This window comes from Mustela nivalis (assembly GCF_964662115.1).
Source record: "Mustela nivalis genome assembly, chromosome: 8".
NCBI classification, from domain to species: Eukaryota; Metazoa; Chordata; class Mammalia; order Carnivora; family Mustelidae; genus Mustela; species Mustela nivalis.
The window spans coordinates 88,970,458-88,986,028 of NC_139027.1; the positions used below are offsets into that span (position 1 = coordinate 88,970,458).

At 45.8% G+C, this 15,571-nt stretch overlaps 1 protein-coding gene across 14 annotated transcripts in view; it reads left to right on the plus strand.

The window, feature by feature from the left end:
* The window catches only part of ENTPD6 (ectonucleoside triphosphate diphosphohydrolase 6), a 43,239-nt gene extending 29,366 nt beyond the window's left edge, over positions 1 to 13,873 (plus strand). For 11 of the 14 annotated variants that reach the window (XM_082744280.1, XM_082744284.1, XM_082744273.1 and 8 more), the window contains 5 exons: positions 6,908 to 7,009; positions 9,493 to 9,633; positions 11,297 to 11,353; positions 12,495 to 12,607; positions 12,720 to 13,873. In XM_082744280.1, coding sequence (XP_082600406.1) covers positions 6,908 to 7,009; positions 9,493 to 9,633; positions 11,297 to 11,353; positions 12,495 to 12,607; positions 12,720 to 12,818 — 512 coding nt within the window. In that variant the 3' untranslated portion in view covers positions 12,819 to 13,873. Of the gene's footprint in view, positions 1 to 6,907; positions 7,010 to 9,492; positions 9,634 to 11,296; positions 11,354 to 11,802; positions 11,931 to 12,494; positions 12,608 to 12,719 lie in introns of those variants that run through there. The other 3 variants (XM_082744274.1, XM_082744286.1, XM_082744282.1) reach the window with 2 other exon arrangements.
* Positions 13,874 to 15,571: the final 1,698 nt, after the last annotated feature.

A 15,571-nucleotide genomic window follows, 5' to 3' on the forward strand; every position in this document is an offset into this window, starting at 1 on the left:
TGTCTACAGAGACAGAGCCGACAGTAAGCTCACAGCGCGGTGTTACCTTGAACCGGTCGCAGGCTCGGTGAGCTCGGAGCGCGGCCGGAGGTCAGGCAGACGGGAGTAACTGGGCGCTGTTCTCTGAGGGCGCACTGAGGAGTGGGACCCTGGGCTCTCGGCTCCTCCGGGCCGGACACCAGGAGGCCGCCATTTGTATTCCCGTCCTCCGGAACTCTACGGAAAGCGCTCAGGGAACAAAAGCTCCTGAAAGCAAACCCGAGCGGATTACTCAGCCCGGCCCCTGGTAAGGGCGGTGCAGTTCCACCTGGGGCAAAGACACTTGAGAATCACTACACTCACTACACCAGGCCCCTCCCCCAGAAGATCAACAAGAAACCCAGCCAAGACCAAGTTCACCTACCAAGGAGTGCGGTTTAATACCAAGGAGAGCAGTGGAATTTCAGAGGAGGAGAAAGCAAAGCACGGAACTCATGGCTTTTAACCTGTGATTTTTTTTAGTCTTGCAGGTAATTTAATGCTTTTCTTTTGCATTTTTTTTCACTTCTCTGCTAAAATTTTTTTTAACTTTTACCCTTTTTGTTTTTAACGTTTTTTAACTAGTTTATCTAATATATATATATTTCTTTTTTATATTTTTCTTTATTCATTTTCTGTTTTTCATTCTTTTCTTTTTTTTCTTTCTTTTCTTCATTTTTCTTTCTTTCTTTTTGAACCTATTTTATCCCCTTTCTCCCCTCTCACGATTTGGGATGTCTTCTGATTTGGTTAAAGCATATTTTCCTGGGATTGTTGAAACCCTTTTAGTATTTTACTTGCTCCTTCATATACTCTTATCTGGACAAAATGACAAGGCGGAAATATTCACCACACACACAAAAAAACAAGAGGCAGTACCGAAGGCTAGGGACCTAATCAATACAGACATTGGTAATATGTCAGATCTAGATTCAGAATGACAATTCTCAAAGTTCTAGCCGGGCTCGAAAAAGGCATGGAAGATATTAGAGAAACCCTCTCGGGAGATATAAAAGCCCTTTCTGGAAAATAAAAGAACTAAAATCTAACCAAGTTGAAATCAAAAAAGCTATTAATGAGGTGCAATCAAAAATGGAGGCTCCCACTGCTAGGATAAATGAGGCAGAAGAAAGAATTAGTGATATAGAAGACCAAAGGACAGAGAATAAAGAAGCTGAGCAAAAGAGGGACAAACAACTACTGGACCACGAGGGGAGAATTCGAGAGATAAGTGACACCATAAGACGAAACAACATTAGAATAATTAGGATTCCAGAAGAAGAAGAAAGAGAGAGGGGAGCAGAAGGTATACTGGAGAGAATTATTGGGGAGAATTTCCCCAATATGGCAAAGGGAACGAGCATCAAATTCAGGAGGTTCAGAGAACACCCCTCAAAATCAATAAGAATAGGCCCACACCCCATCACCTAATAGTAAAATTTACAAGTCTCAGTGACAAAGAGAAAATCCTGAAAGCAGCCCAGGAAAAGAAGTCTGTAACATACAATGGTAAAAATATTAGATTGGCAGCTGACTTATCCACAGAGCCCGGGCAGGCCTGAAAGAGCTGGCATGATATTTTCAGAGCACTAAACAAGAAAAACATGCAGCCAAGAATACTATATCCAGCTAGGCTATCATTGAAAATAGAAGGAGAGATTAAAAGCTTCCAGGACAAACAAAAACTGAAAGAATTTGCAAACACCAAACCAGCTCTACAGGAAATCTTGAAAGGGGTCCTCTCAGCAAAGAGAGAGCCTACAAGTGGTAGATCAGAAAGGAACAGAGACCATATACAGTAACAGTCACCTTACAGGCAATACAATGGCACTAAATTTTCATATCTCTCAATAGTTACCCTGAATGTGAATGGGCTAAATGCCCCAATCAAAAGACACAGGGTATCAGAATGGATAAAAAAACAAAACCCATCTATATGTTGCCTTCAAGAAACTCATTTTCAGCCTGAAGACACCTCCAGATTTAAGGTGAGGGGGTGGAAAAGAATTTACCATGCTAATGGACATCAGAAAAAAGCAGGAGTGGCAATCCTTATATCAGATCAATTAGATTTTAAGCCAAAGACTATAATAAGAGATGAGGAAGGACACTATATCATACTCAAAGGGTCTGTCCAACAAGAAGATCTAACAATTTTAAATATCTATGCCCCCAACGTGGGAGCAGCCAACTATATAAACCAATTAAGAACAAAATCAAAGAAACACATCAACAAAAATACAATAATACAATAATAGTAGGGGACTTTAACTCTCCCCTCACTGAAATGGACAGATCATCCAAGCAAAAGATCAACAAGGAAATAAAGGCCAAGAACGACACACTGGACCAGATGGACATCACAGATATATTCAGAACATTTCATCCCAAAGCAGCAGAATACACATTCTTCTCTAGTGCACATGGAACATTCTCCAGAATAGATCACATCCTCGGTCCTAAATCAGGACTCAACCGGTATCAAAAGATTGGGATCATTCCCTGCATACTTTCAGACCACAATGCTCTGAAGCTAGAACTCAACCACAAGAGGATGTTTTGAAAGAACCCAAATACATGGACACTAAACAGCATCCTTCTAAAGAATGAATGAGTCAACCAGGAAATTAAAGAATTGAAAAAAAATCATGGAAACAAATGATAATGAAAATACAATGGTTCAAAATCTGTGGGACACAACAAAGGCAGTCCTGAGAGGAAAATATATAGCGGTACAAGCCTTTCTCAAGAAACAAGAAAGGTCTCAGATACACAACCTAACTCTACACCTAAAGGAGCTGGAGAAAGAACAAGAAAGAAACCCTAAGCCCAGCAGGAGAAGAGAAATCATAAAGATCAGAGCAGAAATCAATGAAATAGAAACCAAAAAAACATAGAGCAAATCAGCGAAACTAGGAGCTGGTTCTTTGAAAGAATTAATAAAATTGATAAACCTCTGGCCAGACTTATCAAAAAGAAAAGAGAAAGGACCCAAATAAATAAAATCATGAATGAAAGAGGAGAGATCACAACTAACACCAAAGAAATACAAACTATTATAAAAACACATTATGAGCAACTCTACGCCAACAAATTTGACAATTTGGAAGAAATGGATGCATTCCTAGAAACATATAAACTACCACAACTGAACCAGGAAGAAATAGAAAGCCTGATCAGACCCATAACCAGTAAGGAGATTGAAACAGTCATTAAAAATCTCCAAACAAACAAAAGCCCAGGACCAGACTGCTTCCTGGGGGAATTCTACCAAACATTTAAAGAAGAACTAATTCCTATTCTCCTGAAACTGTTCCAAAAAATAGAAATGGAAGGAAAACTTCCAAACTCATTTTATGGGGCCAGCATCACCTTGATCCCAAAACAAGACAAGGATCCCATCGAAAAAGGGAGATATAGACCAATATCCTTGATGAATACAGATGCAAAAATTCTCACCAAAATACTAGCCAATAGGGTTCAAAAGGATTATTAATTCAAAAGGATTATTCACCACGACCAAGTGGGATTTATTCCAGGTCTGCAAGGTTGGTGCAACATCCGCAAATCAATCATTGTGATACAAAACATCAATAAAAGAAAGAACAGGAACTATATGATACTCTCAATAGATGCTGAAAAAGCATTTGACAAAGTACAGCATCCCTTCCTGATCAAAACTCTCAAAGTGTAGGGATAGAGGGCACATACCTCAATATCATCAAAGCCATCTATGAAAAACCCACCGCAAATATCATTCTCAATGGAGAAAAACTAAAAGCTTTTCTGCTAAGGTCAAGAACACGGCAGGGATGTCCATTATCACCACTGCTATTCAACATAGTACTAGAAGTCCTAGCCTCAGCAATCAGACAACAAAAGGAAATTAAAGGCATCCAAATCGGCAAAGAAGAAGTCAAACTATCACTCTTCGCAGATGATATGATACTATATTGGAAAACCCAAAAGACTCCACTCCAAAACTGCTAGAACTAGTACAGGAATTCAGTAAAGTGTCAGGATATAAAATCAATGCACAGAAATCAGTTGCATTTCTCTATACCAACAACAAGACATAAGAAAGAGAAATTAAGGAGTCAATCCCATTTACAATTGCACCCAAAACCATAAGATACCTCGGAATAAACCTACCCAAAGAGGCACAGAATCTATACTCAGAAAACTATAAAGTACTCATGAAAGAAATTGAGGAAGACACAAAGAAATGGAAAAATGTTCCATGCTCCTGGATTGGAAGAATAAATATTGTGAAAATGTCTATGCTACCTAAAGCAATCTACACATTTAATGCAATTCCTATCAAAGTACCATCCATCTTTTTCAAAGAAATGGAATAAATAATTCTAAAATTTTTATGGAACCAGAAAAGATCTCGAATAGCCAAAGGGATATTGAAAAAGAAAGCCAAAGTTGGTGGCATCACAATTCCGGACTTCAAGCTCTATTACAAAGCTGTCATCATCAAGACAGCATGGTACTGACACAAAAACAGACACATAGATCAATGGAACAGAATAGCGAGCCCAGAAATAGACCCTCAACTCTATGGTCAACTAATCTTTGACAAAGCAGGAAGGAATGTCCAATGGAAAAAAGATAGCCTCTTCAATAAATGGTGCTGGGAAAATTGGACAGCCACATGCAGAAAAATGAAATTGGACCATTTCCTTACACCATACATGAAAATAGACTCAAAATGGATGAAGGACCTCAATGTGAGAAAGGAATTCATCAAAATCCTTGAGGAGAACACAGGCAGCAACCTCTTCGACCTCAGCCGCAGCAACATCTTCCTAGAAACATCACCAAAGGCAAGGGAAGCAAGGGCAAAAATGAACTATTGGGATTTCATCAAGATCAAAAGCTTTTGCACAGCAAAAGAAACAGTTAACAAAATCAAAAGACAACTGACAGAATGGGAGAAGATATTTGCAAACGACATATCAGATAAAGGACTAGTGTCCAAAATCTATAAAGAAGTTAGCAAACTCAACATCCAAAGAACAAATAATCCAATCAAGAAATGGGCAGAGGACATGAACAGACATTTCTGCAAAGAAGACATCCAGATGGCCAACAGACACATGAAAAAGTGCTCCATATCACTCGGCATCAGGAAAATACAAATCAAAACCACAATGATATATCACCTCACACCAGTCAGAATGTGTAAAATCAACAAGTCGGGAAATGACAGATGCTGGCGAGGATGTGGAGAAAGGGGAACCCTCCTACACTGTTGGTGGGAATACAAGCTGGTACAACCACTCTGGAAAACAGCATGGAGGTTCCTCAAAATGTTGAAAATAGAAGTGCCCTATGACCCAGCAATCGCACTACTGCGTATTTACCCTAAAGATACAAATGTAGTGATCCAAAGGGGTACGTTCACCCGAATGTTTAGAGCAGAAATGTCCACAATAGCCAAACTATGGAAAGAACCTAGATGTCAATCAACAGATGAATGGATAAAGAAGATGTGGTATATATACACAATGGAATACTATGCAGCCATCAAAAGAAATGAAATCTTGCCATTTGAGACAACATGGATGGAACTAGAGCGTATCATGCTTAGCGAAATAAGTCAAGCAGAGAAAGACAACTATCATACGATTTTCCTGTTATGAGGAAGTGGTGATGCAACATGGGGGCTTAAGTGGGTAGGAGAGGAATACATGAAACAAGATGGGATTGGGAGGGAGACAAATCATAAGTGACTCTTAATCTCACAGAACAAACTGAGGGTTGCTGGGGGGAGGGGTTTGGGAGAAGGGGGGTGGGGTTATGGATATTGGGTAGGGTATGTGCTTTGGTGAGTGCTGTGTAGTGTGTAAACCTGGTGATTCACAGACCTGTACCCCTGGGGATAAAAATATATGTTTATAAAAAATAAAAAATTTACAAAAAAAAAAAAAAGAAAAGAAATTGGGAGGAAAATATTCTCACCACTTGCTTCAGCTAGATCCTGCAGGTAGAGATCCAGGAGCCTCACGTGGTAATAAGAATTCTTACCTGCTGCTGCACCTGTCAGAGGTCCCAGGCTCTCCCCTCTGCCATAGCCCTTGAATAGGTAATGTGCGGCCAGTGAAGTTTTTCCAGTCTAGCTCACCAACTATGGGGGAGGGAAGATTTTTCTCCTGCCCTTCTAGTTCTTTTGGCTAGTCTATTAATTAAATTGACATAGGCAGATTAATAGGAGAAAAGCAAGTTTACATATGTACGGGAGCCCCAGAAGAAAATGACGCCCAAGGACAAGTTGAGCAATTGAAGCTGTGGGTCATCTGGAGCTAAGTAATGGGCTAGGGGCCCGGGGCTTTAAAGGAAGGTGGATGATTCACAGAACAAAAGAAGAACAGATATTTGGTCATTAGATGTTTGCCTTTCCATACAATGGTCATTTAGATAAAAATTTATCTCTAGTTTCACTTATTTGTGGAGCATAACAAAAAGCATGGAGGACAAGGGAAGTTAGAGACGAGAAGGCAGTTGGGGTAAATTGGAAGGGGAGGTGAATCATGAGAGACTATGGACTCTGAAAAACAATCTGAGGGGTATGAATTGGCGGGGTGGTGGGAGGTTGGGGTACCAGGTGGTGGGTATTATAGACGGCACGGATTGCATGGAGCACTGGGTGTGGTGAAAAAATAATGAATACTGTTATGCTGAAAATAAATTAATTAATTTAAAAAAATTATCTCTAGCAATACTTCTCCTTTTCGGCCAGACCCCCTACTTAAATTCTTTAAGGTAGTTAAGGGAGAAGTAAAAACCTCCCCTTCACTAGAATACAGACCTCCTGCCAGCAGAATCCACATCCCAGTCTCCCTGTGGTAATGTGCCTTTCTTCTTTATCTGCTTATTTCAGCTGAGGATGGAAAGGAGTTGGTCAGCCCTTGTTTGTCTCCAGGTTTCACAGGAGAGTGGGAACATGCTGAAATAACATACAGAATTTCAGGACAGAAGGCAGGTAAGGTGGAGTTCTCGTTTGTCATTGGTGTGTAAGGGTTAAGAATGACAGCCTGTCCTCTATCCCATACATTCCAGATACCCCTGAGAACCAAGGAGGCTGTTGTTAGACGACCTCATTCACAGACAAGCCCATACTTGTCCAGGAAATGGAAGTAGCTCTGTGAACCGATAGCGTTGCAGGAGGCCCTTGCCAGAACACACTCGGAACTGCTGGCAAAGGGTCTCTCTGCACAACGCTCCTTTCTCTGTTGCCACATACTTTCTTTCAAAAGACTACATTTCCTAACAAGCCTCCAGTGAGGAAGGACCTGAGCATTCTGCTGCTCTAAGACAAATGGTCAAGTTGGGGCTATTGGCCCAGTAGCAACATGAGCTCATCTCTGAATTGAGGGAGAAACAGCTTCTCCTTAAGTGAAATCACCTGTCACCTCAGACTGCCTGGTGAGCATAGGAGAGGCTGCTCCAAGCTGTGTAGCCCACCGCCTGTGACAGTAGGTGTGCTGTCCCACCAGCCTGGCCCCTCTCGCCCCATGTGGGTGGTCTTTGTTGCCCTGTGCTCCTTTAGTGGTGCTAATAGAAACATTCAAATACTGTTTTCAAGCTGGACACATTGGGCAAGAATTTTATCTGCCTTTGGTGATAGAGCTATTTCTACCCACATTTCTGGCACCAAATGTGTGTGGGTTTTCCCCAAACTAGCCAATTCTCCATCCATGAATAATTCTATTCCCACTTTCCCTGGAGTTAATGCAGACCACAGAGTTAGTTAAGGGCTCAGTCTCACCAAGGCTCCCCCTAGGCACCTTCCACTTCAAATGCAAATCGCAAGTCCTAGGCCTCCTGTATTTCTAACCAGCCAACTACAAATTGGGGGTTCCCACAACTCCCCACCAGATAATTTGCCAAAATAGCTCACAGAACTCAGGAAGGCACTTTACTTATTATCACTATTTTATTATAAAAGATACAACTCTGGAACAGCCAAACGGAAGAGATGTATAGAGCAAGGTGTTGGGGAAGGGGTGTGGAACCTCCACATGCTCTCTAGGAGCACTATTACCCAGCCCCTCCATGTGTTCACTACCCAGGAGGCTCATGGGACCCATCCTTTAGGGTTCTGGGAAGCTTCACTACACAGATGTTAACTAAATCACTGGCTGCTGGTTTATCTCAATGGCCAACCCCCTACCATCCCTGGAGGTTTGGGGGTGGGGCTGAAAGTTCCAACCTTCTAATCACATGGTTGGCTCCTCTGACAGCTAGCATCCATCCTGAAGCCACCTGGGACCCACCAACAAGTGTCCACTCATTCTCATAAACTCAGGTATACCTGAAAAAGAGGTTCATAGTGAATAATGGAAGAGGCTCATCTCATCCCCATCATGCAGGAAATTCCAAGGGTTTTGAAAGCTCTGTATTCAGAACCAGGAACAAAGACCAGATATTTGTTCCTTATTATCTGGTGACCATGGAGTTCACTCTGACTCAGCCAGCCACTCATGCACGTGATAGCATCAGGTCCTGCAGCAGCCCCTGGCACCCAGCTGATACTCCAGTGTGAGGAGTTATTAAAACACATGAGGAAGTAACTTGTAGGAAAAAACAGAGGAGGGCTGAAGAGAAGATTGAAGTTTTAAATATGATGGCCAGGGAAGGCTACATGGGTGGTATTTGAGCCAAAACATGAGCAGCTGGGGAATGGGCCACATGGATCTAAAGCAACACTTTTCCAGACCAGAGGAGCAGCGTGTGCATAGGCCCTGGAGTGGCTGCTGTGTTTAAGGAAAGGGGGAGGTTGTATGGCTGTCCTGATATGGGATAGTGGAGAGAAATAAGGCCCAGCAGGCAAGGGCATGGGGAGAACTGGCTGGAGCTGCCTTGAGACTTTGGGCAGGTCTGCTGGTGGAGATGGGAAGCTGATTCCAGGGGTGGGTAGTGGGATACTGACATCTGTTTACCTCTGGGGCTCTCTGTTGTCCTTCTTCTAATCAGGGGTTCAATGATCTCAGCTATGTGATTGACAAGCTGTCTGTTAGGCCTCTGTTTTCTCATCTATGATGTAAGGAGGTTGTAGGCCACACCTCCAAAGTGACTGATGGGACAGAGTAAGAGTTTAGAGTTCAGCAAGGGCCAGCGGAAAATAAACAGTGTGAATCTGAACCCACTGGGCTAATGCCAGGACAGTAGATGTGTCCAGTTGGAGGCTGGTGTCCTCCAGGCTTGAGGGCCATGCTATCTCTAGCGACCTTCATACTTTGGGTTTCTCTCCCTTGATCTGAGCCTGCAGTGCTATGGCTCCTGTAAGGTTCCTGTTGGCATGGGTGGTGTTGATGAGCACCCAGACCCAGGTGCCATCCAGGCTTCTTTTCCTGCTTCACCCTCCAGGTCCAGGTCTCAAGTCATTGGGAAGGGCCTCAGGGGTTGCATGGCCCAGGCGCTAAGCCCCCTAACCATTGTCTTTGTGCTTTTCTTTCGCCCCAGCGGTGAACCTCCATGAGCTGTGTGCCAGCAGAGTATCGGAAATCCTTCGAAACAAAGTGCACAGAACGGAAGAAGTGAAGGATGTGGATTTTTATGCTTTTTCCTACTATTACGACCTTGCTGCAAATGTAGGCCTCATAGGTAAGAGTAGGGCTGAGGTGTAGGTTCTCTGGACAGAGGGCCCACAGCAAAGAGTAATCATGTTCTCAGTCACTCTCACAGTAACAGAAATAGAGGAGTGTCTTGTCATCCATATAGGAAGTAATAAGCTCCCATTTTATAAATAAATCAGGTCTTTGAGCCACTTAGTAAAGTTACATTGTCAATGCAGGAACAGTTAATTGCTGTCAAGTTGTTCTGCTCTAAGGCAGAACTGACCTACCTATGTAACTGACCCTTAGTCGTTCCTGCCTGGCCCCAGGTTTCTGGCTGAGGGAGCCCTTTGTGACATGGTCACATGGCCATCTTTCCCATATAGCACCCAGGCTGGCATGGGGAGGGGTCAGCGCACTCCACAGACCACCCTTAGGAGCTTATAGGCATTGTGGTATCTCAAGGCTCACTGAGCCACCTACTGCTCAGACCCAGTGTGCAACGCATCTAGCAAGGAGTGGGTAGTCCAGGTAGAAGGTGACCTTGTCATGCTTTGCTTGGGCCCGGGTCTCTCTGGCACAGGGCAAGGTCCTTGGGGTGCCTCCCAGTAGCTGGTCCTATAGCTACTTGGTCTGTTGGGCCTGAGGGCCCCTGTGGGCTTCTCATAACTGGAGCAGCAGTTTGTTGATCTGTACTCTCCTGGCCGTGCCACTAGCTATGGACATCACAATGCTCAGGGTCTACTACATGCAGCATATTGGGGGCTCCACCCTTTCATGCTGGCTCAAAAGGACCCTCCGCAGTCACCTCATCAATTTGGGGCCCCTCACCTTGCCTTTAGATTGCCCTTCCATTAAGGGACTGACACTATCCCAGAGTGACCTCAGGAGGCGCTGGGCTGTTCAGAAAGCTCTTCCAATTCCCTTTTGTGGTCACACATGGCTCTGAAAGAGCTGCTTGGGTCTGTTTTAAGAAATGGAATCCATCTTCAGTGATGATATTTGCTGACTGAGCAAATGCCCAAAGTCAAGGAAAAGTCAGCTCACTGAGAAGCTGCCTCATACAAAATGTAAATGTGTGGGACAGCTCGAGAACCCTCTATCAAATGTAGAGGTTTTCGGGTGCATTGAAGAAACAGTTGCTATTTGTAAGATTTGGGGGGACACAGTTTTCATGCCTACTTCCCTGGGAATGTCACAGAGGCCTAGGGCCACTCTCTTCTTGAGAGCCCTGTAAAGGCTCTGCCCATTTGATCTAAGACCTGACAAACCACTTCTTGGCTTTTTTTTATAGAACTTTTTTCCCCACATTCAGAAAATTGATACCCAGCGTACCGTTGCTGAACTCAAGGCCACAGCTCATGGAAACATGTCTGATTCTGTGCTTTTGTTTTTTTAACTTAAAATGAAGAGATTTCTCAGTCTGTGGGGCCCAGGGCTCCTGGTGACCTTCCTGTGAGGGACCCTCGAAGATCCGTGACTGCTAATCATCCCCTTGTGGTCTTGCACGGAACAGTTGCCCACCCCCAGCCACATCACCTAAGACACATGACCAGTGCATGTGGGGCTGCTGGCTGCTTATACCCAGACTTGTAGCCAGCCTGGACTCTCCACCCCATGTCATCCTCTCACGGGTGCCAGCCTCAGCGCCTTGGTGGCATCTCTGGTCCAGGGATGCTGGTGCAGACCAGGTGCTTGGTCTTGTCCAACAGATGCAGAAAAGGGTGGCAGCCTCGTCGTAGGAGACTTTGATATCGCGGCCAAGTATGGTGAGTAGCGGTTTCCCTGCCGGCTGAGAAGGGCCAGGTTGGGAGGCAGGAACCCTGCCCCACCATGTGGCAGGTGCAGCTTGGTACTTGTGAGGCAGTACTGGAAGTTCCAGGTTTGGTTCCTGATTCAGCCAGCCTAACGTGTTCAGAGGTATGAGAGTGTACTTGGGGGGTCACTGTCCTGTGGGCCTAGACCACAGGTCTGCCCCATCCTATGTGACCACGGCAGGGGGAGGGGGAGCCTCAGTGTCCTTCACTCTGAAAGTGCATAGTTCTAGTCCTAGGGTTGTTAGGAGTGGGCTTCCTGGATTTCACTTTTTCTGACATCTCTTCACTGTAGCTCAGGTGATTGTCACAGGGATTTCTCCTGAAAGTGTCCCAGCAAATTCACAATTGTCACAGCAGACCCAGCTTGTGGGGGTGAAGAGCTCTTCCTCTTGAATTTACAGGTGGCTGACACCCTTCCTCTCCTTTGTCCATCACAATCCGGCCAGATGGGGTATGAAATGAAGGCTGGCTATAAATATTATGCTCTTCAGTGCTGTTCCCAATTACAGATCAAAAGAGTTAAACTTCATTTGTTTCTCTATAGAAAGTCCTTTCTCCCCCACTCCCCCCAAGTGGCTTTTTTTTTAAGCTTTCTTATCACTTATGGTTTTATCCCATGGACACCTGGTATCCATGACTCTTCAACAGGAAAAGATTCTGAGCAGAATTTTGGGAAATCTGTTGGTGGGTTTGTTCATCGGCTTCAAGAATACACAAGAACACACAAGAATGTTTGTGTTTACATTCCCCAGAAAGCCCAGATTCACACCTGGAAAAAGTGTCCAGAGTCACAGGTGCAGGGCTCTGCCCTTTGAGTCTATGGCCTTCAGCTCCTGATGCTAAAACATATGTCCTTCTTTGTCTTGGAGGCCAGGCCCAGTGGAGGCTGGTTCGCCTTGATATCCTACCTTTTGGTGTACTCTTGGTGAATCACCTTGCTATAGGCTGTAGTCTTGTCTAAACCAGTGAGGACCTGGGGCCAGCACAGAGCCTAGCATAGGGTGGGCACCTGGAGTGTGTAGAGCCAGTCTGCCCAAGCCCTGCCCCCCCCTGCCCCCACCTGGAATCTGGGAAAGGGCTCTCTCACCCCCAGTGTGCCGGACGGCAGAGACCCAGCTGCAGGGCAACCCCTTTCTGTGCATGGACCTCACCTACATCAGCCTGCTGCTCCAAGAGTTTGGCTTCCCAGAGAACAAAATGCTGAAGGTAAGGACTGTCTCTAGATTACCCCTTTTGCCCTTTATGGCCAGAAGGGCTGGGGGTACTGCTTCCAGCCTCCCAACCATGCCCACTCTGCCCCTCCCTTTGTGTTTTCAAGCTGACTCGGAAAATCAACGATGTTGAGACCAGCTGGGCTCTGGGGGCCATTTTTCATTACATCGACTCCCTGAGCAGACAGAAGAGTCCAGCCTTGTAGCGGCCAAGCCGCCCTGGCCAACCTCACAGAAGTGACTCCGTCTCCATGAGAACAGACCTTCATGAGAATAGACCTTTGTGGAACCCCTTGACATGTTGGGAGGAAGCTGCTACTCTCCCTTTGGACTTGCAGAGTTGCCCCTGGACAGGCAGAGGGCTGTAGTGTGATCCATGCCCAGTGTCTCTTGCCTTGGCTCCAGGTAGACAGTGAACCAGATAGGGCAAAGGGCACATGCCAAGGCCAGGGTAATGCAGCCACACCATCCCCGACCTGTCCCTCTCTGCAGGATGGAGTGGTTGTAACGTGTTTCTGTGATAAGAGTCTTGTTTTATCTCCCTTCCCCTGTCTGGTTCCTCCCCCTATGCCCAGGACAGACCTTCACCTTCTCCCCAGAGACTCGGTGGGAGGTTGTACAGGCTCCCTGGCTGCTCTCAGGGAGGACTGGGTGGCAACCACCATGCCCTCTGGGACAGGGGTTCTGTCAGACTTGAATGTTTTGCCTCCTCCTTGGATATGGATGTGTGAGGTCATCCAGAGGTCTGTTTTTTCAGGTTCTTGGATGGCTTGGAGCTGATAAGAGTTGACCCTGTGAATGGGATGAGGGGCTGGGGGAAATACCTCTCATGTGCCCCAGCCCTACAGAGGAGGTCTGAATGTGAGCGTGAACTGCTTGCAATATTTATGGCTGTGCTGTGTGAGTGATGTCTCCATCGTGTGGGGCTGAGTATTTGTGTAACAACTGTGTTCTGAGCCCCAGTGGATGTATCGCTACCGTGAGCCATTTGCAGCTGAGCAGTATTGAAGACACATACCAGTCCCCTGTGGGTCAGGCAGGCTGCAGTCCCTAGAGCTTCCCTCTGGCTGTGCTGGGTGCAGGGCCATGCCCATCCACAGGACACTGGGAGCTTCACAGGGCACTGGGCCAGACTCTACACTGGGGTGCAAGATCTGTGAGATCTGGTTCCCTGGATCACAGTCGTTCCTGCGGTACCTGTATGGTATGTGGAATAAGCTAAACATTATGTGTTCCACTTAAAATAAAGGGTTTACAAGGGTTTCTGGCCTGGCGACTCCTCTCAGTGAGTGTGGGCAGTGTCCATCTACCCTAGCACTGGTGGGAAAGTCCCTGAGGTCCCTGTTTACTGTAGCTGGAACAAAGAACTGCCCAGGCTGGGTGACAGATGGCACATTAGGTCTCTTCAGTGTGCCTTTTGAGGAGACAACCACAAGACACATGGCAGCCATTCTCAGGCACTCCTGTGTCCCCGTGGTGGCAGGCTCTGTGGAGGCCCAGGCTGTTCCAGGGGAGCTGCTCATCTTCCCAACAGAACTCCCCTCCTTCCTGGGCCTGTGACCTGCAGCACCTGCTACATGGTGTGTTCGATGCGAACCTGGCTCTAATCTGGGACAGCTAGAAAGGGGTCGCATGCCAGGAAAAGACTGGGCAGGAGCACAGGGTCTGGCCCCTTGACCACCCAGGGTCACAGCAGGACCATGATGGACATGACTGCCGAATGAGCCCATGAGTGGAGGGGCTCATCGGGAAAAGGGTTCTGCAGAATGCTGCAGAAGGTTGGTTTAACTCCTCACCTCTAAAAGCCCTTTGTCCCCAGTCCCCACAGGCAGAGGCAGGGAGGAGTCCAAGCCTAAAACCTTCTTTGATGTTGAGGAAGTGCTGTGCCCACAGGACGTGCCAGGGGAGCAGTTATCCCCTTTTCTGAGGGTCCTAATCTGGTGGTCTGATCATCACTGCCCCAATTCCAGAGGACTGGAGAGAAACAGCCCCCCCCCCCGGACAAAAACCACTGACAAAATAAGGCTAACCACCCTCTGCCCAGTGGTTTCCCCAAAATGTAAACCCTGGGGCAGAGGTCCAGAGGTGTACATGTGACATGAGCAGAAGAAAACAAAGCAGGAAAGGTGCTTCCCCTAAATAAAAAGCCACCTTTGGGCTACGAGTCCTTCCCTTGACAAAGGCAGGAAAATTCAGCCTCCTGCACCTCATCACCCCTGGCTGGGTCTCCCCAGCCTTTTCCTTCCATAATATCTAACAGTTTTAAATATTTAAAGAACTCCAGAGGCCAGGAATCAAATATGCATGAAGGTAAAAGTGAAAATTTATTTGGTCCATTTCTAGGTTAGTGATCTCACATCTGAAAAAAATTGAAACAACTGGAAGTCTCCCAAAAGATCACCAAATAAGTCCTGGAATATTTTTAGGCCCAGAAAAGTATGCAAGTCATTTTGCTCTGTCTTTTGTGGTTATAAGGTAGGCCCTTTTTTTTTTTTTTTTTTTTTTTTTTTTTTAAGTAGCTATATAACACATATCCGAATGTATAAAGCATGCAAACTAGGGGTATGGTAAGGATGTCATCACCTCTGCTGTGCCCCACCTCACAGAAAACATGTGCATCTGTGTGCTCAGATCTTCCTGGCACACCGCATACACTACCTCCTGCCCACATGTCCTGCACCTTCCTGTTCTCAGAACAGCTGCATTATCAGTGCACACTAAGTTGCCTCTGTCTTGCAGTGGTTAGTGGCAGTCCTACATCTGGCTGACAAGACACCATGGCATCAGAGGGTTTCTAGTCCCACATCCCTGTGCATGAGCCCTTCTGACATTGCCAGATCCAAGGGCTGAAGTATTTTAAATTATGGCTGTGTTGTCAGTTTTCCCTTCAGTTCTACTAGCAGCTTCTGTGCCAGCTTCCTGAGCCCTCCTCACCAATAAAGCTACAGCCAACACTGTT